The sequence below is a fragment of the Sceloporus undulatus genome, chromosome 2 (genome assembly GCF_019175285.1).
Source record: "Sceloporus undulatus isolate JIND9_A2432 ecotype Alabama chromosome 2, SceUnd_v1.1, whole genome shotgun sequence".
Lineage (NCBI taxonomy): Eukaryota > Metazoa > Chordata > Lepidosauria > Squamata > Phrynosomatidae > Sceloporus > Sceloporus undulatus.
Window position 1 is genome coordinate 160216459 of NC_056523.1, and position 23680 is coordinate 160240138.

Sequence of the window (23680 nt, forward strand, 5' to 3'; positions counted from 1 at the left end):
GAGAAAACATATTAATTGAAACCTCAAATAATCAAATCCACAAAAGTCAAATCTGGAGGGCCAACTGTACTGTACCTAGGAGTACACTGGGTTTCTCGTAGTAACCCCAGTGAATTGAGTCAAGGTTATTTTTGAGTAGACAAACATTGGGTCATACTACAGGTTTGTGGAACTTGTGTCCCATTGACATAAGCGCGGTCACTTAGCCTGACGCTGCACTGCAGAATTAATCCAGTTTGACACTGCTTTAACTGTCATGGCTCCATCCTATGGAATCCTGAGATCTGTAGTCTGTTGTGGCACCAGAGCTCTCTGACAGAGGAGGCTCAGTGTCTCACACAACTACAGTTCCTGGAATTCCATGGCATTGAGCCATGGCAGTTAAAGTGGGATCAAACTGCATAGTAATTCTACAGTGTAGATCACAAGGTCACTAACATGGTCATAATTGTTGTCGTTTTCCTCACCTGTATGATTTTTAACACCTTTTCATGATGAAGAAACCAGTGGTACTCTGAAAGCTCGCAATGCCTGTTTTGTGCATTTCACATAAAGCTAAACCCTATTTTGTGGAGTTTGGATGTTATTGTACTTTGGATTTTGGGTGTTACTATACTATTGTATTGTAGAATTCAAAGATATAGCCATGTTACTCTGTAGAATCAGTCTGTAGAGAGATCTTGCAGCACTTTTGAGAGTCACTGAAAGAAAGAAGTTGGCAGCAGGAGCTTCCCTAGACTTCAGTCTACCTCCTCAGGTGCATCTGGATATAATGATGATGATGATCTAGAGAGAGCTTGTAGTACCTTTGAGAGTCATTGAAATAAAGAAATTGGCAGCAGGAGCTTTCCTGGAATATAGTCTACTTCCTCAGGTGCATTTGGAGATGATGATGATGATGATGATGATGATGATGATGATGTGGAGAGATCTTGTAGCACTTTTGGGAGTCAGAAGCTGGCAACAGGAGCTTTCCTGGACTTCAGCCTATTTCCTCAGGTGCCTTTGGAATCTGAGGCAGTCGTGTCCACTTCCCCAGAGAGATGCCAAATGCTCCTGAGGAGGAAGGAGGCCGAAGCTCCTTCCTTCCTCTCTCTCCGTGAGTCTCCCAGGGCAGGGCCCCCTCCTCCGCCTCCGCGGGGTGGTCGTGCGAGGCCGGAACGGTGTGGCGTGTGCCTGGTGTGCCGGGGGAGCGGACTAGAGAGGGACCGGTGGCGGCGGGGCAAGAGGGAGAGCTTCCGTTGCCTTGCCTGTCGGGCCCCAGAAGGAAGCGAGAGGATGATGCTGCCTTCCCTGCAGCAGGAGTCGGCGGAGGGGGAGGAGAGGGAGCTGCTGCTGCTGGAGAGCAGCGAGGAGGAGCGGAGGCAGGAGCGGAGCAGCAGCAGCTACTTCTGCCTCTATGGATACCGAGGCTGCCCAAGACGGTGAGCGGGAGCGGGAGGGAGAGGCCTGCCTCCTGCCCTGGGCCTGGCCTCATTTCTCCATGAGGCCCCGCACTGCCCCGGATCAGGGCCATGAGGGGATGCTGGGACTGCCGTTTTCTGAGACCTTTCAGCCGCCTACAGTTCCCAGGATTCCCTAGCACTCGGCCATGTGAAAGCGGGCTCAAGATGGGTTATCTCTGCAGCGTGTGGGTTGGACGAAAGTGCCCAGCAGGAGAAGGGGGGCTCCTCCGGCCTTTCAGATTGTTAAAAATTGCATTTAAAAACAATATTAAAAGCATCACATTTTAGCAAACGCTCACCACAACGACACAGAAGTATGTCTTTGTATACTTAGAGACATTTAGGCAGATGTGCGTAGGGTGTTGTAACCTGAAGGCACACAGTGGGACCCAGTTATCCGCTGGGGTTTGGTTCCCAGATCCCTCATGGAGGTCCCAGTCCCTGTTAAAGACAGTGGCATGGCAAAATGGGGCCCTTGTAACAAGGGCAAAACCAAGGGCTGCTATCTGGAATTGAGGCCTTCTTGAGCATTTTCAAGCCACAGATGCTTGAATCTGTGGATAAAAAACCCAGGGATAACGAGGGCTGACCGTACTTTTAATTTTGCTAGCTTTTGATGGTCACAACTATTACGGAATTACAATTCATGAGTAACATTAGTTGAAAAATAAGTTACTAAGGATTCTGGGTGGTGTAGTATGGATGGGAGGAGGTCAGTCCGGTGTGTGTGAGACACTATGGGTTACTGCACCTAGTCACACCAACCCAGTGATGCCACTGATGTTGGCTATATAACAAAGTTACTTCCCAAATCCACAAAACAGGGATGCCTTTATGGGGCCAACCCAAATGTACAAAATACATGATGCAAACGTTTGAAGATGCACTGACTTCTTCATCAGGGCAAAAGTGTTAAAAAAATAATACACCAGAAACAATTATAAAACAATAAAGTTAGCCACAGTCTTGCATTTTCTCAAGGTGTTGTTCTTCGGAAGGATATCCATGCAACCGGGTCTCTCCGCTTTTGTTTCCAGTGCCGCATGGCCAGGAGGAGGATGGCCTCTCTTGCACTGATATTCCTCCAACAAAAATACTTTGAACAGTTCGAAGCAGCACCATTCTGATCTCTGGATCTGGAAATTTTGGCATAGTAAAATGGTGTCCCTTATCTCATATATATATATATATATATATAGAGAGAGAGAGAGAGAGAGAGAGAGAGAGAGAGATTTGCTTTTTGGAATTATTTTTTAAAATATTTCCAAGCCATGGATGGTTGAATCAGTAGATGCAAAACCCATGGATATGGATATGTTCGTGGCTATATGTCTTGCATGTGTTAGTAATTCGTTTCTCCTTTCCAGGTTGTCTCAGGGAGGAGAAAATGATGATGGGAGTCCAAGAAGTACATCTGCTGAATCTCCATCTTCTGATGACTTCAGGTAAACCAGGATGGCAAAAAGGTTTAATTTCCTGAATGCCTTCCTGCCTATTTAGATTACTGTCTTTTGAATGTTGTATGTATGTGCTTTGAAGTTGTTTCTGACTTACACTGACCCAAAGGTGACCTTCTGATGGGGTTTGCAAGATTTATTCAACATGGTTTTGCCATTGTCTTCCTCTGGGGCTGAAAGAGTGTGACTTTCCCAAGTTCACCCAGTGGGTTTCAGTAAATAAGTGGGAATTTAAACCCTGCTCATTCATAGCTCTAATCCAACACACAAACCACTACACCACACTGGGTCTGGGTTTTTGAATGTCATGGCATATTAAAAGTAGGTACCCATCTAAAAGCTTGTTAATGTTTCTGAGGCACAGGACAGACAGTCCCAAAGCACCATGCCGCCACTGATTGTAGGGTCAGGGACTGCACACCAACTGCACGGTCCACGGTGGAGTAATGGCGGCATCCCATCTATACAGGCGCCACCATCTTGGTGTAACGGACATGCAGTGTCCGTACATCGCCGCACATTGCTTACGCCATGAGTGCGCCATTGGCACACTCATGATGTCTGCCTGGCAGCTCAAAAAGAACCCGTTTTTTCCGGGTTCTTTTTACTCCGGAGGGACGCCGCGCACTTCCACAGTAGAGTAAGGTAATGATAATAAAAATAAGAACACTTAAATTTTAATAAGGTTTGTCTAGGCTGCTGTTTATACTTCTTAATTTTTTTCCCTAAGCAGTGTTGAAATTTGCTTTAATAAGATGTGTTTGAAGCTATTGTTCAGTTGATTTTTTTTCTGTCAAAGCCCTAGCATTTAATTGCAGTTGTGCAAGGACTGGTTGTGTTAAGCCATTCTGGAGCACCAAAGAAATAGTTGATCCAAAGCCATGCCTTACCTAACAATGGTTTTTTTAAATGTGTACAGCCTCTCTTTGGTGGACACTAATTTGTTGCCTGAAGCAGAGATGGAACTGCGCAGTTACATTGCCAAGCATTTTGCTAAGGGATCCTTTTTTGAAGGGATGGGCAATGTTGCATCTGTTGAGCTGAGGTAAGAGCACACATACCGATTCCTCTGCCGAAGTGAAATAATTGTATCCTCTAACTAGAATTAGATGTTATGGTTGTCATGTGATGCTGCCAAAAACAGTTGTCTCTTCTCTTCCTTTCACCCCCACAAAGCACCTGATGTGATGTTATTATGTGATATTAGTATTTACAACTGCAAATAACCTGCTCACATCTAAAGATTTCAAAGTAGGGTACAGCAACCATAAAACATAATATAAAAAAGACGTAGTCTATATAATCAATAATCAACATTTGCATTAGCTATAAAATACTTGCTGCATATTAGGAAGCACTTAAAAATACAGATGTCTTCAACATTGAACTGAAAATGAGAACTGACAGGGGTGTTTTTTTTTGTTAAAAATGTTATGAACTTCCTCCAGTTGATTTATTTTTTAGATTCTACCTGTGGGATTACAAAATTTACTCATAGTGTTGCATTTTTAGAGATTAGAAGGGAATGAAGGGGACATGAAGGGCTGTTTTAGGTTTTTTTGTTCTGGTAGAGGTGACATGCCAATTATAATGAAATGGGGAAAAGTCAACAGATTTTATTGACTAATTAATATATTTATTAACATGTTAGCTATGTAACAAATGTTCTTCTGTACCAACAATTATAACAAAAATGTAAGTCACATTTTGTTTTGAAAGGAATAACTGAAAAAGGTTATTTGGTACTGAAATTTCCCATTCTTCTGATGCTTTTGAAAACGTCACTTCTCTAGATGGCAGTATAAAGTTCTTTGAAACCATTATCTTTCAAAGAACATGTGAAATAAGGAGCAGCTCATCGGACACTGTTCCTGTTCCTGTTTTCATGTTAGCGTGCAGTGCCGAACATAACAGGCATGGGAGTCCTTAATATACACAAACTGTTGGCTCACTTTTTCCCTCTCTTTTTGGACTAACTGGACTGTGTAGCATGCACTTTAGTGATTAAAACCAAGTCAGAATATATGATTTTTCTAAGCTCTTAATAAATTCTCTTACAAATAGCAGTGATATGATGCTTGATTGCTTGGTAGTGAGTTCTATCATGCTTAGATGTAAACAGGCAGAGTGATGTGTGTAAATCTGTGGCAGAGAAACCAATGCTTCCTAAGCTCTCTGTGCTTGTATTGACCAGCGCTGAGGATGAAGGATAAATCCTTTCGCTTTGTCTTTTCAGAAATGACCGCCCTGACACTAATGGGGGGGGGGGGGGAAGTAACTTTTGACATTACAGAGGCATATCAGGGCAATGAGGGACCTTTGGATCTGATAGATCAGTGGTCTCCAAACTGTTCCTTTAAAAGAGGTTGGACTTCAGCTCCCAGAAGCCTCAGCTATGTTGGCCAATAGTCTGGGATTCTTGGAGCTGAAGTCCAAAAGCCCTTAAAGAGCAGAATTTGGGGACCACTGTGATAGATCAAAGACTAGTCCAAGCACACACCTTGAAAAGACCTGTTTTCAGCCCTGCTGCATTTGGATTGCCACAAGTGATTCGGCAACAAGAGCAGAGCTTTCTGTGTACCACCAGTGAGGCCATTATTATTATTATTATTATTATTATTATTATCATCCTTTATTTATGAAGCGCTGTAAATTTACACATACCTTCAGCTCTGTATGAAGAGAAGGAGGTCTGCAGCATCTAATAGCCCCTCAGCCACATTCCAGAGAGAGTAAAAGTTGGATATGATTGTAGCCTAGATCTTCATACAGTTGTGAAATTAAAATGGCTTTGCTGGGAGGAGAAAACAGCATGCTTTATTTTTTAAAACAGGGCATTTACTCAAAAGCAAGTGGCATGAAATTCAGTGGGATTTATGATCAGGTCAAAGGGTACACGATTTCAGCCTAAAGTTCCTTGCCAATTTAATTTTTTTAAATAGTTAACATAAAAAAATGCTTTGCCTGATTAATTATAGATGCCTTCTTAGTTGATGAAAAAGAATATTTAATAAATCCATCTAGCCAGTTAATCAGCTATGTGTTGCATCTCTTCACTAAATATCCATAGAGCTGGGTGCACAAATTAGAAGTAGAGGGCAAAGGGCATCATTTTAGTGTAAATGACCAGCAAATTGAGCTACCTCCCCTTCTGTTCCATATTACAGGAAATAAGTGATTAGAGGTGAGTAAGAAGACAATATTACTTCTCAGCTGATACCATTTGTACTCCTCAAAAAGAGGACTGGAATAGAGGGGCCTGGCTGTGCTAATGAAATAGAAAGGATTCTCCTTCTGTCTCCCACTGTCTTTAATCCTGTCAAGCTGTTTAAAAAAAGCATGCCAAAGAGAGAGGATTATCAATGGGGCAGGGAATCGCCTCTTGCAGGGATTGAATTTAGCCTAGGAAACTAATTCAGCCTTTCCCACTCTGATGGCCCCAGGATGTTTCAGAGTCCATCTGCCACCATGATGGGGATATTGGGAGTTGTTGTCTTAACAGGCCTTAATAATGAATGGCTGAGGGAAGGGGGATTAATTGTTGCCTCTTAATAACAATTGCTGAGATTTCAGAGATTTTTTTTTCTGTGATAGAAGCTTTGTTGAAAAGGTTGAAGTGGACTACCTGTATATTTTCTTTTAAAAACATTTTGTAATTTACTCAGGAATGGTGGGTAAAGAGTAATTTTTGCACTTGCCGTTGGCTAATCTTGGGCCAAAGAGATGTAGATAAAGCCTTGAGGTGGAATGAAGAAGTTAATGGAAGTACTATGAAACATGCTGTAGTGCGTAGAATAAAGTGACTGTGTAGAGTCTAGTTTCTGAAACTTGCTTTTGATCAAGCTGGAACAAGTGAGCATAGTTAATAATGTCATGAATGAGAAGATAAACTGCAACATCAAATACAAAATACAATTTATTTGGTACAGTCACTGTGTGATTAATTCAGTATTTTTCTGTCAGTATACCAGAAAGTCGAGTTGGTTGCTATTACTGTCTGCTCCAACTTGAAAAATCTTCAGAAACAGCAAATCTGGAATCAAGCAACAGCCCTTCAGACTATGTGATCTGTTTTTTGGGAGGCTCGGAAAAGGGGCTAGAGTTATATCCTTTTACCGTGTGTGTGTGTGTGTGTGTGTGAGAGAGAGAGAGAGAGAGAGAGATGAACAAAATATCATGGTTCTCAATTCGAGATATTGTGGTTACTTCACTGAATCAGACCAACATGTAGATTGCTGGGCAAATAATATCATATCTTCAGAGTTCTGAAACTACAGGTTGAGTACCTTTTATATGAAAATCCAGAATGCTCCAAAATCCAAAACTTTTTTCATGGGTAGCCAAGATAGTGACACCTTTGTTTTATGATGGTTCAGTGTACACAAACTTTGTTTCATGCACAAAATAAAATAAAAATTAAATTAGATTATTGCTTAAAATTACCTTCAGGCTATGTGGATAGGATGCATATAAAACATAAATGAACTTCATATTTAGACTTGGGTCCCATTCCCATTCCCAAGATACAGATTTTGTATCTCTTATCCAAATCCTCCAAAATCCATAATCGTCCACATGGGTGGCTGAGATAGTGACACCTTTGCCTTCAAAGTGTACACAAACTTTATTTCATGCACAAAATTATTTTTAAAAATGTGTATAAAATTACCTTCAGGCTATGTTATAAGGTATATATGAAACATAAATAAATTTTGTGCTTAGACTTAGGTCCCATTTCCAAGATTTCTCATCATGTATATACAAATATTCAAAAATAAAATAAAATAAAATCTGAAATTCCAAACACCTTTGGTCCCAAGCATTTTGGATACGGGATACTCAGCCTGAACCAGTTCTGTATGGTTTCCTATATATTTTATGACTGTTGATCCTATAACTAGATAAAATGAATCTAAATCTAAAGCAAGTGTCCAGGCCTTATTTTTCAAAGACTGTATTGGAAAGTCAGATGACAGAAGGCAAGGTTGAAATGTAAGGCCCAGTATATTATTTTTTCTCAACTGGATTGTTTGCGAAGGCTGATTGCTGATGTAAGAGAAGTGCAACAGGTCCATAAATTGTTTTTCAATGTCTATATTTTTCTTTAAAAATGACCTTCAAATTTCACTCACCTATTACTTGTGCAGCTTAATTAATAATACAGTGCTTCTGTGCCATACATGGGCTCGCCATACATGGACTTGAGGTCATGTGGACCTAATATGGTGAATGGGGTGTTCCCCATGGCATGTGCCGCACCACAGGGACACAGCCCATTCAAACAAATGAGGCTTGAGCATACGCTTAATTTGCCTTACGCCGGGGGGGTGGGGTCCGGAACAGATCCCCTGCGTAAGGTGAGGGCGGACTGTACATCTGATGGCTTGTTGTTGAAGACATTGGCTACTCCCTGAATTCACAATTCCTTGAGTTGATTTTGAATATATGTTAATGTTTTTCCCCAAATGGTTATCAAATGGTTATCAAATATGTAATATAAATAAAGGGCTCAAGGGCATATAAGAATGCAATGATCACATCTAAGATCCCTGAACAGATGCATAGGTTATTTCCTTAAGAGCTTACGTTCAGACTTGAGCTTGACCGATATGTTCAAGACCTGAAGATTAACCTAGATTCAGAGGTAAATGTGGATTACTGTTTCCTAACTTATGTAACTTTTTTCTTATTGTAAATGAAATGGATTTTGGAAAAAAAAAAATACGCCCTCAGCTACAAACAGATTCAGTTATTTTGTGCTTCTCATATTTCATCTGCCATTCCTTCTCTCCCTGTGTGTATGTGGCTTCAAGTCGCCCAGCAATTTATGGCAACTCCATGAATTCCATAGGGTTTTCTTAGGCAAGAAATAGTCAGAGCTGGCTTTGCCATCTCCTTCCTCTGAAATGTAGCCTACTAGACTAACTCAATTTTATGCTTCAACAACAGCAAGAAGGTGGGGAAGAAAGTTAAAGATGTTAGTAAAGAGGTATGTATGGATAAACTAGGCACAGAGTCAAAAGTTGTGAAGCATGATTGCTTGGGTGTCTTGTTTGAACAGTTCCCAAAATTGTTCATGATCTGCTGATGGTTTAGTTGTGAACTTAACAAGTCCAGGACATCCTCTGTTCAGTTCTTTCTTGCCAGAGGTTCCCACCATTGAAACACAACACTTTTAGCCTCAGACTTTGGTCCTAGAGATCCATTCTCTACCATAATGTGGGAGAGACCACACTGTAGGAATGTAATTTGAGGTGAGATGGCTGGAAGAAAAAAAAACATGTGAATTGTCTGGTTTTCTTAGTTTTAGTTGACACCTGAATGCCTGGACAAAATGCATGACATAGTTTGCTACTTAGATCCTTGCTCATCTTGGATAGTACATCTTGCATGACGCATTTTGTGTATTTTAGTTGGTCCAATAAAGGTTTTGTATCACTGTTTTGTGGGTTTTGGATTTTGCTATATTTCACTGCAAAAGGGTTAGAGCACCAATGAGATATGCCTGCTGTTGAAAAGGTGTGTTGATTTGGTGTGGTCCAGCATGTAAGACTATTTTAAAATAATTGCTACAATTATACAGTGGAACCTCGCCATACGCAGGGGGATCCGTTCCGGATCCTGCCGCGTATGGCGATTTCTGCCTATGCTCGAGCCCTATTGTAAACAATGGGGCTCGTGCACGGCGGCGCGGAGGTGCGCGGGGCGCAACGGGCGCGCGCGCCCATTCAACTGAATGGGACGCGCCGCCCCTTCTGCCCCGCACGTGTCCAGCAGCTTGAGCACGTATGCTCAAAGCCACTTATAAAAAGGCCACGTATGCTGAGGCCCCACTGTATATGCCTTGTTAGTAAATGTGAGCATTCCTTATTAAGTTGTACTCAAGAAGGAAATGTAATACAAAAATGTTAATGAGGTTATATACATTTCTCAATGTTTCATTTGAAAGGGCAGTAGGCAGAAAGCTGGGTGGATATTTGAACGGAATAATCTTTGTCCTGGTTTTACTGTTAGGAGAACTACAGTGTAGGAAAAACATGTGATTTAGCTACAGTGTTTAATGACAGTCCAAGGGCAGGGGAGAACTAGATCTCCTATATTTCAGTCACTTTTCTTTTTGCTTTTGTTAATTTTTCATTTTATTAAAAATATTTTATTTTTTTGTCTCCTTATGCTCAGGGAGGCTTACAGTGGATGAAGGACACTTTGACTAATGCCACCCAACATTTCTTTTAGCTTTGAATTTAATCACCGCTGAATGTTGCTAATGTATTTGAATATACGTCCTGGTTTATGTGGCACTTTCAGGCCAGGGAAATATTATTATTGACTTCAGAGTCACTTGCAGAAAACCATTACTAACACTCATTGGAATCTCCTGGCCAGTATTTCAACAACTGGAGAAGGCTTTCTATGTTCTTGGGTTGGGCTTCTGATTTTGGGACACAATTCACCATATATTGCAGTGTGAACTATTTTTACTTCTCACAGGAATTTCAAACTGTTTCTATAGACATTTAATTCTTCCATTTGTTACAGAAAAATAATCTGGAAACCTGCATTAAACCTTTCCTCAGAACGTGGTTTGAGGATTCAGTGTGCCCTGTTCAGAGAGTGGTACAGCTCTTCCAGGAGAAACTTGCACTTTTGTTACATGCTGTGAGTATTGTACAAACTCAAACATCATGGATGTTTCTACTCATGAGTATATAGCTCTGGAAAAGGAAAAACCAAAGCAGCAGCAATAACAGTAGTCGTCAGTTAATGTATTAGTTACATTAGTCAAAGTACTTTGAAACTTGAGGGAGCACTTTTCCTGCCTGAGCATTCAGAGTTGTCAAAAGAGCTTTCCTCCATATCCTACCTCTGGGTAGAATATATTATGTGGAGACATAGGGGAAGAAGTCCTTTTTTGCTGTTCCACCCCAGTTATGAAATTGCATCCTTTGATGTACTAATTAGTGCTGACATTAACCTAATTTCACCACCAAATTAAAACTTGACTGTTCATCCAACATTTTGAGGATGTGTATGCAGCTCCGGAGATACACAGTGACTTAAACCCTCTTGTTAGGGTGTAGACCTATTGAATAAATAAGATTTACATGTGTGTTAACTCACTATTGAGCTACTGAACTAATGGGTCTCATCTATTTGGTAATAACCAGTAGGATTCAGGCCACAAATTGTTATTGTTATTTTTGCCTCAGAGACTAAAGGACTGTGTAGACCGGCATTTTAGCTTACCTGGGAGCGATGCCCCAGCTCCGCCCCCAGTCCAGCGTGCCACCATCATAGTGCTCTTCTGGCGCTGCATTTAGATGGGGCAGTGCCAAAGGAGCACCGTAAAGCTGTGCCACTGGTGGTTACAGTGCCATTTCCAGGGCACAAAAAGGAGTTGCTTTTTGCAGCTCCTTTTTGTGCCACAGAAAGGCCAGATTGGGGCCGTGGCATATGGTTGCTGTGGCCCAAATCTGATGGAGGCGGCTGGAGGCCGCCCCTTCAGGGGCGGTCTGCACAGCCCCCAAGGTCCTGAGCAGATGGGGCAGGATAACAGGGACTGAGTCCGTGCTGTCCTACCCCCGGAACCTACCTATGTTAGTCCCTTTCCTTTTCATGTCAGTCGGGGCAACTGGGGGTCTTCTCTGATGGATCACCCCCTGGAAAGGTAACAAACACATGGTGTGTGTGTGCATTATCTGAACAGCCCAATTTTGCCTAAGAGTTCCTTAGAGACTCTGGATCCATGTCTACACAGGCAGGATTGGGTCTGATCCTGCCATGGGATTTTGGGCCTGCATCAAACTAAACAACGTGAGACTAAAGGGAAGCCAACCCCCAAGAAAAGAGCTTCTCTGCATTTGTTATATATTTTGTGGTAGACTATTGTATACAGGTTAGGATGACTTTGAGTTCAGCTCCCTGTTGGACCAGAACACTCATTGATTGACCTCAGTTCACAGTTGCTGTATTTAGTTAACTCCCGTTGTGACCATAAAATGGAGCAAAGAAGAATATTTACAAAGCTGCAACACAAACACCTTAGAAAATGAGTGGATAGTGTGAATGAATTCTGTATTTGCACAGTTTGCATAGTAGTTTTTAACTGCACAGTACTATGAATTAACTCAGAAAAATTCCATGGACTTCACCCTAGATAGCTGCCTTTAGGTAGGATTGTCACATGAGTCTCTGTCCTTATATAAAGCGCTGACATTATCACATTCCTGTTTCAAGGCCCTGAGTTGCACTCCAGTTGAAGTCAAAGACTCTAATGAAAGGACAAAAAAAGATATTCACAGGTAAGAGAAACTTGTCATTCAAAATGATGTTTCCTACCTTGTTACATGGCACCTGCCTTGTCTAAAGAAAACTGTAAAAAGAGAAAAAACATTCAAATTCTTTTGCAGGTTTCTTAGAGCTGCAAGCCTTCAAGATCTTGTCCGGGAAACCACAATGACTTCATTATGTATAGCAATGACTGAGGGACAGAAGCAAGTGGTGATAGATTGTAGTGGTCCACAGCCACAGTTTCACAATGCAGGTGAGCTAGAGGGAGATGTTTTAGGTACAGTAGTGCTATTCATCTTCATAGAGTAGTTAATAATAAATGATAGACTTCACCATTGGTTATCACTCTAACAAATATCAGCTTTTGGGGGTAATCTCGTACATCAGTCTGCTCCTGACAGAGTTTACTGGTAGGGAAATTGTCTATGCAGATGTCTTATGCTTCTGATTACAAAGAGAAAAACACATTTCCCTGTGAGCTTCTTTTAATACTTATGGGCAAGTATTGGGGATTCATAGCATCAGTTTGAATAATTGCTCCACAGAAAGCTGCTTTCTAAAATTGTACTTACTTAAGGTTTCAGACTTCAAGTATTTGAGAAAAAAGGTGCCTCTATCCATCCCCATAAATATAACTTACACAGTATACTGTGTCTGGATGGTGGGAAGTCTTGGTGGTATACCTCTAGCTCAGTTGTATAAAAATGAAGATCGATATGTTGGTCATTAAGAAATTTCTAGAATTGATATTAACCTAACCGAAAGGGACTAGGGAATATATAGAGGTCACAGAAGTTTGCATACACTTTTGGGTGTTTTTCGTTGGCTTAATAAAGGTATATGGCATTTTTCTGTCTGGCTAGCTCAGAACAATGGTCTGTTCCAGAAAGTTCACAACCAATCCTCTAGTGGTACAGTGGTGCCTCGGGTTACGAAATTAATTCGTTCCGCGGCCGCTTTCGTAACCCGAAAAGCCTTCGTAAGCCGAATTGCCATAGGCGCTAATGGGGAAAAGCCGCGTTTCGTGCGAAAAAGCCGAAAAAAGCACCAAAAATTTTCTTCGTATCCCGAAAAAACATTCGTAACCCGGAACAATGATTTCCTATTGGATTTTTTCGTATCCCGAAAATTTCGTAACCTGGGTATTTCGTATCCCGAGGTACCACTGTATTCTGTGCCATACGTATAGCTCCTTAATATTTTCCTAGTTTCAGATATTTATAAACAAATAATTTTTGCTGTTTGCATGTGTAGCATTTATGAGGTGATGACTTGCATGCAGAATTCTGCATGGTGTGCATTCTGCAAGCATATAAATATAAGAATGTACCTCCAACTCTTTCTTTGTAAATTTGCAAAGGTGAATTGTTCTAGCCTGTTTGCTCACCACCAACCTCCATTTCAGGAATCATGAACAGGTTTTCCTTTTGCAGACGCTCTGACAAGCTTCTCATGTTCCCATGCTTATGTTTAGGGGACACTTAAGCATATTGTGCTAATGCTAAAATACTTACTTTCGCCCAAAAAATGTTTCAGGTAGTAACAAGTTCTGTGAAGACTGGATGCAGGCATTTCTAAACGGTGCTGAAGGAGGAAACCCATTTCTTTTCCAGCAGATACTGGAGAATTTTAAATTGAAGGTAATTTACTTCTGTATATATAGCACTGGCAAAGCAGGTATCTGAACATTTTACATATTGCTTATGAATTATGGTAGACTCTCCTTCATCAAGGCAGTGTTAAATTTTGGGCTGTTCCATGGACATTACTCCCATCTATTATCCAGTTTAGCCAAAGAACTATAGTTTAAGACATGGTAGAATCCTTCAGACCTCCAGATGTTGATTAACTTACTGCCTCACCATTGCCTAGGTTTGCCAGGGCAGATGGAAATTAGGATTCAGCAATGTCCGGAGGGCCACTGTTTCTCTAGCCATGGTTTACAGTAAAATCTATCCCCAACTGAAGTCAGTGGTAAAATTCTTTTTGTTTTTTACACCTCTTCTATTGGCTATAAGCTGAGTGCTTGGGAAAACTAAATTGTAACCAGGCAGTTGGCTTTAAACCAAGGGGCAAAACAGACACGCAGAAAGAGCAGTGGCAACCACACACCTCAACCCCAGTCCACCTTTAAGCCACCTGAAAAAGGAGCAGCAAAGATCTCCTTTTTCCGATGGCAAAAAGCCACCTTTTCATGTCCCACTGTGGCCTCATGGTGGCTTCAGATGCTCTGGCGGCGTGTAGCATGTAAATGTAGTGCTGCCAGAGTGTCATGAATCCGCCACATTTGGGCAGCTGGATGGCTTCAAGACGTCTTGGGAGCATGTGGTATCTAAACGCCATACCCCCAAATCGCCAGGAAGTTGGCTTTTAGAGCCGGCTTGTTCCGGGCCCAAGTCAGTTTCTGCCCTTACCTACTCTTTGAATTAGTAAAAGTGCCATGTTACAAAAGATGACCTTCATAAACAACTAGATACCAGGGAAATATAAAATTCCTCCCCCCAGAATACCAGGCCATGCAATTTAACCAAATAATACAGAAGTGGTAGTAATTACTGTGTGTAAGCCTATGAAACTTGGAAGGTTGTAATACTGTGCACACAGATCTGTCAGACCTATGTCTGAGTGGATGTGCATTAGATTGCAGTCATATATTTTGAAGTGCCCACTTATTCCAGTAGGAGAAACAGACAGCTGCTTTGCTGTTGTCTGCTGAAATCAACGCAAGTTTAAAGTGCTTAGCTTGAACTTGATTGTGCCCATTGTTTTTCAGGTCACTGATTTTAATTTAAGGATAAGGAATGCTTTCTAGAGAACTTTTCATTTACTGCTCTCATAAAACTGCTCCTCACGTTTTATGCATGAGGTCCTTAAATCAGAGCATGCATTGTGTTTGTACATGCAAGCAGTGGCCTGGAAAATGACAGGCAGTCATGCCAATCACCTGACTTTTGGGGTCTTGAACAGTTGTTCTTTTGCAATTGCAAATTTCCTTCAGATGCTTCTGCATAGCCCCAGTCACTCTTTTTAATTCCCACTAATGACAGAGGAAGAAAACATTAGGTGTTTACCTCTCCTATCAAAATTAATCAGTCTTGAAAGCATTTAAAGTATTCTTTTGTGTGTCCATTCACAAGGAACATGTATTAAGTTCAGTGGACCTTATTTCCAGACAAGCATGCACAGGATGGCAGTAGGAAGAACTGGACACACAGATCTGTTTGCATGGGTAGTCTCTCAGCTTGCGTACTTGTTTGCTGCTTTCTAGGCCATACAAGACATCAACAATCTGAAGCGGTTCATCAGACAGGCAGAAATGAGCCATTATGCTTTATTCAAGTGTTACTTGTTTCTGAAGAACTGTGGCAGCGGAGATGTTCTCTTGAAGATTGTGAAAGTAGAACATGCAGAAATGCCAGAAGCCAAAAATGTAATTGGTGTCCTTGAGGAATTCATGAGAGAACCAACTTGTAGTTTAAATTCCTCCCCAGAACATAGGACTGCTTACACATTGCAAAATTAAATGTGTGTACATATGTACTCCTAACATGTGAAAGAAATGTGCATTAAAAATCCCAAAGTACAAAGTGCACATTGTGGAGAATTGCAGCTAGTCCCCTCAGAGCATTTAAATGTAGTCAAGAAAACAAAAACCTTTTCTTTCACATACAGTGCTCCCTCGGGTTACGAATTTAATTCGTTCCGCCGCTCCGTTCGTAACTCGAGTAATTTCGCAACCCGAAAAGGGCTTTCCGTTAGCGCTGGAAAGCCGCGCGTTTGAATTTCGCGCCGAAAAAAAATTCGTAACCCGAAAAAAACATCGTAACCCAGAACAGTTTTTTCCAATCTAACTTTTTTGTAACCCGGAAATTTCGTAACGCGGTCAATTCGTATCCCGGGGTACCACTGTATAGCATTGTCTGCTATGAGTACTGTGTTTTTTGCTGTGTTTTGGTGGCTCAGGAATGAACAGGAGGCTTCAGTGTTCCCTCCCTATTATTCCTTTTCTTGCACGTTAGACCAAAGAGATGATTTCTTGGTTTCATAAACCAGAAATTCCCCATGATGTCTAACCTGCAAAACTGTGGTTTTAAGTATTTCTTGCAAAGCTTGGTTGGAAACCAGGAATTAAACTCTGGTTTGTGATCCTGGTTTGAAGGGAGTGCTTAAATCACAGCTTCCTACTTTTTACATCACAGCAAAACTAGCTTAACAAAACATTTAGACTCTTTACAGGTAGGAATGCAGGAGGAAGGAAGAGGAGAATACCTGAGCTTGTTGCTTGTTTTTGCTAACCTGTCTTTTAGATTTGGAATATTATGCCTTTACCTATGTACAGTGTGTTCATTCATTTTAGGAAGCTCACAGTGGCGTTTTAGGTAGATAAATGCTCTAAAATTGATACTATTTGCATTTGTGAAATATAATTTCTTGTTGTATAAATTCTTCCAAACGATTATCCTAAAAGGAAAGGAAATGTAGCAGTCCTATTATCCAAAACTTTAATAGGACAACTACATTTTCCTTTTTGGAGGGATAATCATATAAAAATGCTATTATCTTTTCCTTGCTTTGGGAATAGATTATATAGCTTCTGGTTTTCATGACTAGATTAAAGCCTTTTAATGATAGCTGTCCCCATGGATCATGACTGAATATTTTGATTAGATTTATGAATTGGTGAAAGGATAAATATATATTCTTCATAAAAAGTAATAATTCTTTTCTTGGATTAGCAAGCCTTTCTCCCCCTTCGTACCTTGCCTACAGACCATAAAATAGTAACTGATCCAGGATAACTCAATTTCTCTCTGCAGTTTCTGAGTAAAAAATGTGTTCAGTGACTTATTATGGACTTTAAATGCATCAGCATCCACTCTTTTCTCAAGATAGAGCACTTGCTGCTTGCTCTTTTCAAGGCTGTCCCTGCATCTCTTTCCATGAGTTATAAAAAGTAGTTTGGTACTGTAAAGTGAGAACATATCAAAGGAAGGTAGCATGGGGTGGGGGGGGGACACACACTATATACATCATAATAGAAATGGCAGAGTAAAAGTGACTTGTGCAATATTCACAAACTGTTTTTTTTTTTTCATTTTGGAAAGTTTGAGAAACATTTTGATGATTCTGTTGGAGCAAGGGTTGAGACAGAATTTCTCATGAACATAAACATTCCTCAAAAATATCCCCATGATAAAATGTTTGACAGGAGAGGTGGGATACATCTAGGTCCTCTATAGAAACAAACAATTATAGTCGTCTTTTGCAAAACTGATGAGCAGGAGGAGATGCCTTCCTTACAAAGCACTAGTTGCACACAGCTCTGGCTGTTAAATCTAATTGTGTACACAGTTCTCTGTTCAGCTAAGATTTATCTTGAAATGCACAGAAGCACTTACCTTTGGCTACATGTGTCTAGAAAATGCCTCTATTCTGGCTTTTTCTGTATCCTATCTAATGAAGAAATGCCTCTTGGGTATTTAAATCTGCTTTCACATTTCTTTAAAATATGATTGCTCCTAGTTCTCACCCATTTGCAGGGGTCAGTCCTACAAAAATGTATGTGCCAAAGGTCCTCAAGTATGGTAGTGGGCTGTATTAATAATAAAAAGACTGAATCCAGATTTAGTCCTAATTAGAGTTGTCTCACTGAAATGAGTCATAGCTAATTTAAGCCTTAGGTGAATCCAAACGCGTCTGAGGAAGTAGGTTCAAGTCTAGGAAAGCTCATTATTATTATTATTATTAACCTTTATTTATAAAGCTGTAAATTTACACAGCGCTGTACATACAATCTTTTTAATGCTACCAACATCTATCTTTCAGTTAGTCTCAAAGGTGCTGCAAGATCCTTTTGCATACTGATTTCCCAGACTTATCATGGCTATGTCTTTGAAGTGAATTGAAGTATGTCTAGGTTGAATTGAATACAAAATCAACATAGCCTTGATAGCCCCATTCCCTTGTAAAGGGAAGGCAGGAACCAGAATCAATTTCCATACCACAAAACAGGTAATTAGTTCTCTCAGCCTTAACACTGGTTGTATGCCTATGAGTTGTTTCCAACTTAAGACAACCCTAAGGTGAACCTATTGCAGCGTTTTCTTGGCAAACTTTGTTCAAAGGAGATTTGCCATCGTCTTCCTCTGAGGCGGAGTGTGTGTGAGTTCTCTAAGGTCACCTAGTAGGCTTCCATGGGTGAACAAGGATTCAAACTCTGGTCTCCAGGAGCCCCAATCCAACACTCTAACCATTACACAGGCTCTCACCCTGATGCACCATTCCTTATATTTGGGAAGGTGTGATCCAGTCTGTTACAGTTGCAGTCTTGGCTTAAGGAGGCAGGTTTTCTGCCTTTTGCTTAGCCCTTTTTATGAGGAACTGCCTTTGCTACCTTATGACACAAAATTAAATTGAAGCAACAGTTGAACCCAGTACTCAAATGACACTTCTATCATGATAGTTGTTATTTAATTATAGTTGTATCTGTAAAACATGACTCCATCTTTTCAACGTGGGGTTTTTTTTTAGCATGTTTATACTGACCACCTCATTTTAAAAAAGGGGTTGGAGAGAAGCTGAACAATAAATTGTAGAGTCTGTGAACAAATAATTGTTAAAAGAAAACTATACAGTTATGTACACAATAGAAAAATATTCTGACATTTATTACAGCATTCTACTTTGCAGGTATTATGTTTGCTCTGATAGCCCTTGAGGGGAAAACATATTTTCTTCAGCATTTTCTTTAAGGCAGAATTACATCATGTGGTGCTGTAATGATTTTTTGGAGGGGGGGGGTTAGAAATACTAAGGAAAAGAACGAAAAGCTAAATCTAACTTTATTACCTTTATTTGTAAATTTAACAAACATTGTGGGGAGTTACTCTGTGTGCTCTATGACTAATATGTCTGTTAAATATAGTAAACATTAATGTATTTTTCCTGCATACATTCAGCCTGTGGAATTCTGGGTATCTTATAAAGCGCTCTGTGATACTAATTTGTATTCTGTTTGGGGTTCCTGAGGGACCTCATTAGATGTTTTTTTTAATTAGAACCAGTGATTAATTGTGTATTAAAATGCATTTATCTGCAAACAAGTTTGCTTTTATTATTTCTCTGCCAAATAGTTGAATATAATGTGTTTGACACCAGACATGGCCCTTCCGATAAAAAGAGACTCCTGGTAAGCAGTGGTAACCCATAGTGTCACAAAGTGGGATTGATGGGCAGAAGGCTGTGTGAGCCAGCCTCAGGTGTAAGGCAAGCATTTGTCCTGGTAATGGACTCTTACCTGCGGTGAAAAGGGGGACGGGTAACTCAGGAGCACGTGCCCCTACCTTCATAAGGCATTTGCACAGACAGGAAAATACACACAAGAACTTGGAGGAGGAGGAGGAAGATCTGTATAGAAAAACTACATAAGGAATGCCCAGTGTGCCCAATTTTATTTCCTGGTTTAAAGAGCTTATAAGAATGAACATTGGGACTTTATTACAGCTTAGTAATGTAGAATTTTCCCTTTTTATCTTTGTAAAGTTAGCAAAGCAGGATCGTAGAGGCCACAAACACAGGTAACAGTCTTGTTTAAAATCAGCAGTGAGCAGGAAGTGGCAGCAATGGCCACAATCCTGCATTGTGAGATGGGACATAAAGTTTTGCTCAGGCAGAGTTGCACTGCATCCTCCCTCCATTGAAACCCACCTGCCTTTTGCTGCTCTCTCCACCCTCACAATGACATGTAGCTGGTGGAATACAGGGGCAGCTGAGAAGTATTTGGCTATGTCCCTGTAGCCAGATGTACAACCCCTGCACCATCATTTGAGACCTCTGGAGGACCACCAGGAGGTTCCAGATAATAACACCATCATTTGTCTGGCTGTAGAGACACAGCCAGATACTTTTTGCATGCCCCCATTCTCCACCAGCTACTACATGTGCTGCCCCTTGGGACAGCAATGGACAACAACAACAAAGACTCTACAACAACAAACATCACTAACAAAATGCCAGTCGTTTGGCTAAAAGAAGTTGTGTGATTAATCTGTGGGCATCCAGATTTTGGACAGCAATGCTCATAATCCCTCACCACACTGGCTATGCAGGTGTTAAGCTTTTCTTAGCAACACTTGCATGGTTGGCACAGACAAAGTTCCAGGTTTAATTCCGTTCTTTTTACATGCTCACTAGTGATGGGTAGGAACACATTCCTGCAAGTGCACCACCCAGCCAGTTCAACAAGAGGCCTAGGTGGGCATTACAGAGTGTGTTTTGAGTCCAATAGTCTAGGGTCCAAATAGGGAGGCATCCCACCCATTGCTTGGGGTAACAGTGCTACCCACAAATGTTCAGAAGGCAGCTCCTGCAAGCAAATCTCCCATGGAGGATGAGGGCAAATGAGTTTAATCTCTCCCTTCCCCAAATGAGGATTTTGAAAGTTTTGTGATATTTCCACAGCAGCTGCCTGTGCCACTGAAGAGACAAGGTGATTTTCAGTCCAGCTGTTAACTTGTAAACTGCAAAGTGTCTTCAAAGGACTCCTGGCTGCAGACAGAGCAACCTGCTGGTAAACTTACATCAGTGTCAGGCTTGAACTATACATCTGTAAATTCACATCTTATTGATTCAGAAGCCCAGTGAAGACATAGAAAACTAATGATTCCTGCTATGGGAACAAAGTGGTGAGAGCCTTGGGCTTGCATGCTTATGCATGCTCTCACTGGAAATTAGACCTGGGGCAGGCAACCTGTGGCCCTCCAAATGCTGCTGGGTGACTCCCATCTTCCTTGCCCATTATCCATTCTGGTTGGAGTTCAACATCATCTGGCGAGCCACAGGTTCTTGCATCTTATTTTAAACAATAGTAAGAAAATCAGGACCACATTTTGGAATGTGGTTTGAGGAGTAACCAGAGAAAAAACAAATCAGTGTTTCCTGATTTTGGCCATCACACATGCTCTGGTTTGTTTAAAATGGACAAGTTTCTGATCCTGTGAGAACAAAAGAGGTGCATACATGGCTCACTGTGTCTTAGTCACATAAGCTCAAAATTACTGTTTCATCTGACCAAGACTGATGTCAGCCTATGCTTGCAATAACAAACAATGGTCTAGGATCCCTGCTGCTTTGCAGCATTCCAAGACGTATGCAGTGATTTGTAGAGAAGAAGCAGGTAGTTGCTTACCCTTTCTTACCTGCCATTTCACCTGGTAAAATAACATGCACCTTTTATTTGGCAGAAAGCTGGCTGGGACCAAAAAATATGCAAGAGGACATAGCAGTAAGCAGTGAAAGAATTAAGCACACACAAATCCCATTCTCCCTCTCCTCTCTTGAAAACTACACCCAGCAGTTTTGGTCAGCTGACAACACAACATTTACTTCTTGTTTTGCCCTGTTCCTACATGCTTATAAACACAGCCAATTCTCCATAGAAATCTTGTCTGCTGTCTGTGCTTGAAAGTTCTCAGTGATGTTGTCAAGGTTCTGGGAGCAACCTATTAAATCTAAGGAGGGGACATTTTAAAAACTCCTGTCCCATAATAGAAACCAGAGGTGGACAACTGTGGAAGAATGGGGGTCAATTTTAGCCCCCAGACCACAATGGCATACCTGAAGTGACACTGTCTCACTTACTGTTTCAATTTTTGCCAATTTTGGGAGGTTTATTGTTTGTTATTTTTGTTGCTTTGGAGGGCATAGGTTTGAGCCATGAAGGGGCCAGAATTGCCTGGAATTTTTTTTTTAAATCCTTTGAGGCTCGGCGACTTGTGGGGCTGCAGCCTCACACTGCCTACACTTTGTCCACCTCTGATACAATCATCAATCATTGCTGCCACCTGCTCTCAGAGGAAAATGAAAATCAACCTAGAATGAGCATGAAGCCACTAAACACCTAATTTGAAACAGTTAACGGCCTTCAGAAACAGTAGTTATAGAATTCATGTCAACAATGGCCAGTAGATGTCCCTGTAGATGCTGAGCAAACTCTCTCTTTCACCATCCTTCTTGTTCTGTTGCTCTTTAACCTCTGCTGTAATTCTTCATTATAGGAGATAAGAGCATACTGTATCTGATAGCACTTTCTGGCCCTATGCATCATGCAAACCTCAACAAAAGGGAAGACTGGCTTCAAGTCCATGTTTGCTTTTATTTCAGCCTGTACGTTTTTAATCTCTCAATTATGGTGTTTTAATGATTCTACATATATCAAGAAAGGCTCAGACTATCTCCCAGAGATTCTGGCAGGAACAGAGTTAAAACACAAAGCCTGCTGGAAGATGCTAAGACCTACCGCAAGATGTAATTAATCTATGAATGTCTGCAGCAGTACAATGTTGTAAGCTTGCAAGGACATCTGGAGGTAAGGAAGGAATTTATCCTCTAAGCACTCATTGGACCAGCAATACCCGAGAATGACGTTTCTTTAAGAGGCAGTTTAACTCAGAGCAGCATCAGTTTTGTGTGATTTGACTAGCAAAAGGTTTAAGCCTTACACAATTATTTGTAGAAATCAAGTGGCAAGGCTCATAAAACAGATTGGTGTAAGGTAAGGGAGAAATTCCATTGACTAATCTCACTGAAAGGTTGTCTGTGCTCTCCTGGGTCCATGATGAATTGTCCTTTGCTATGGCAAGGGACAGATTAAATGGCCAGGAAGGAGATTTCTTCTCGTAATAACTGACATGCAAAATGTGTAGCCAAGTCCAGAGTCAGATTATGCAGGAAGTTCCATTAGCCACAGCATTAAGGTCTGGTTTGCACAAATCAGTAGATGAAGAGATGACTTTGTTTGTGGAATGTACTAGATTGCAGACAGAGGTTCACTTGACTGAGTATTGCCCTGATGATGATGATGATTATCATCATCATCATCATCATCATGGTAATAATATCTTGGCAGATAGATACCTGGCATGTCCTCAAGAAGACTAGGCTAGAATTTCTCTCCTTATATATGGATTGTTCTTTATTGTATTGTACATACTGAGTATGCAGCAGCATTCGGTTATGTAAACCCACATCTAGAGTCTCAAGTAGTATAATTCAGAAACTGATTTATCTCATGTTATTGTAACCTATTCTCTCCTTGCCTCCGCAGTTCAATTAAATGGGTCACGTTCATGCAACCAACAGGCTGCAGTGGAATCTGTTGTCCCATGACATCTTGCTTATGAGATCATCCCTGAAAATATAAACTGCTCCATTTTAGCCTGAAAACACATATATATGGGAAAGAAAAGTTCAAAAAGCATTCTGGTCAACCTAACTCCCCCCCCCCCCTTTGCACTGGCACTTCTGCAAGAGGGATAGATCAATTTGTGCCTACTGCAAGTGTTCTATTCTAGGTATATGTGACAGCGACTGTCATAGAGGCTGTACTTTTGCAGAGGCCAGGCCTACCTTGCTGCACTACTGCTTTCATTAAAGCTTCTTACAAGTTCTGTGTGTGTGTGTGTGTGTGTGTGTGTGTGCGTGCATGGC

General features: G+C 41.0%; 2 protein-coding genes across 6 annotated transcripts in view; one reads left to right on the forward strand and one right to left on the reverse strand.

The window, feature by feature from the left end:
• MCRS1 (microspherule protein 1) overlaps nt 1–23680 on the reverse strand; it is a 554896-nt gene that overhangs the window by 231924 nt on the left and 299292 nt on the right. The gene's annotated exons all lie outside the window — the stretch shown is intronic.
• On the forward strand, nt 1222–23640 carry C2H17orf75 (chromosome 2 C17orf75 homolog). 4 transcript variants are annotated; one of them, XR_006101844.1, is made up of 11 exons: nt 1222–1424; nt 2813–2890; nt 3822–3947; nt 6866–7006; nt 8489–8546; nt 10442–10561; nt 12140–12204; nt 12313–12446; nt 13730–13833; nt 20654–22559; nt 23298–23640. XR_006101844.1 is itself a non-coding variant. In XM_042448666.1 (10 exons), exons 1-10 carry the CDS (start codon nt 1279–1281, stop codon nt 20702–20704), a joined length of 1023 nt encoding a protein of 340 aa, XP_042304600.1. In that variant the 5' UTR covers nt 1222–1278; the 3' UTR covers nt 20705–23640. The 4 variants fall into 4 exon arrangements, 2 of the variants coding, with proteins under 2 accessions (XP_042304600.1, XP_042304599.1); XR_006101843.1 differs by having other exon boundaries at nt 20654–20762; nt 22355–23640; XM_042448666.1 differs by having other exon boundaries at nt 20654–23640.

Bases quoted from the DNA above. Each gene is read 5' to 3' on its own strand.
- C2H17orf75 (XM_042448665.1), top strand. From the start codon at position 1,279: ATGATGCTGCCTTCCCTGCAGCAGGAGTCGGCGGAGGGGGAGGAGAGG. The intron at 2,891-3,821 runs GTAAACCAGGAT...AAATGTGTACAG, and splicing joins CCATCTTCTGATGACTTCAG to CCTCTCTTTGGTGGACACTA. The intron at 12,447-13,729 runs GTGAGCTAGAGG...AAAATGTTTCAG, and splicing joins GCCACAGTTTCACAATGCAG to GTAGTAACAAGTTCTGTGAA.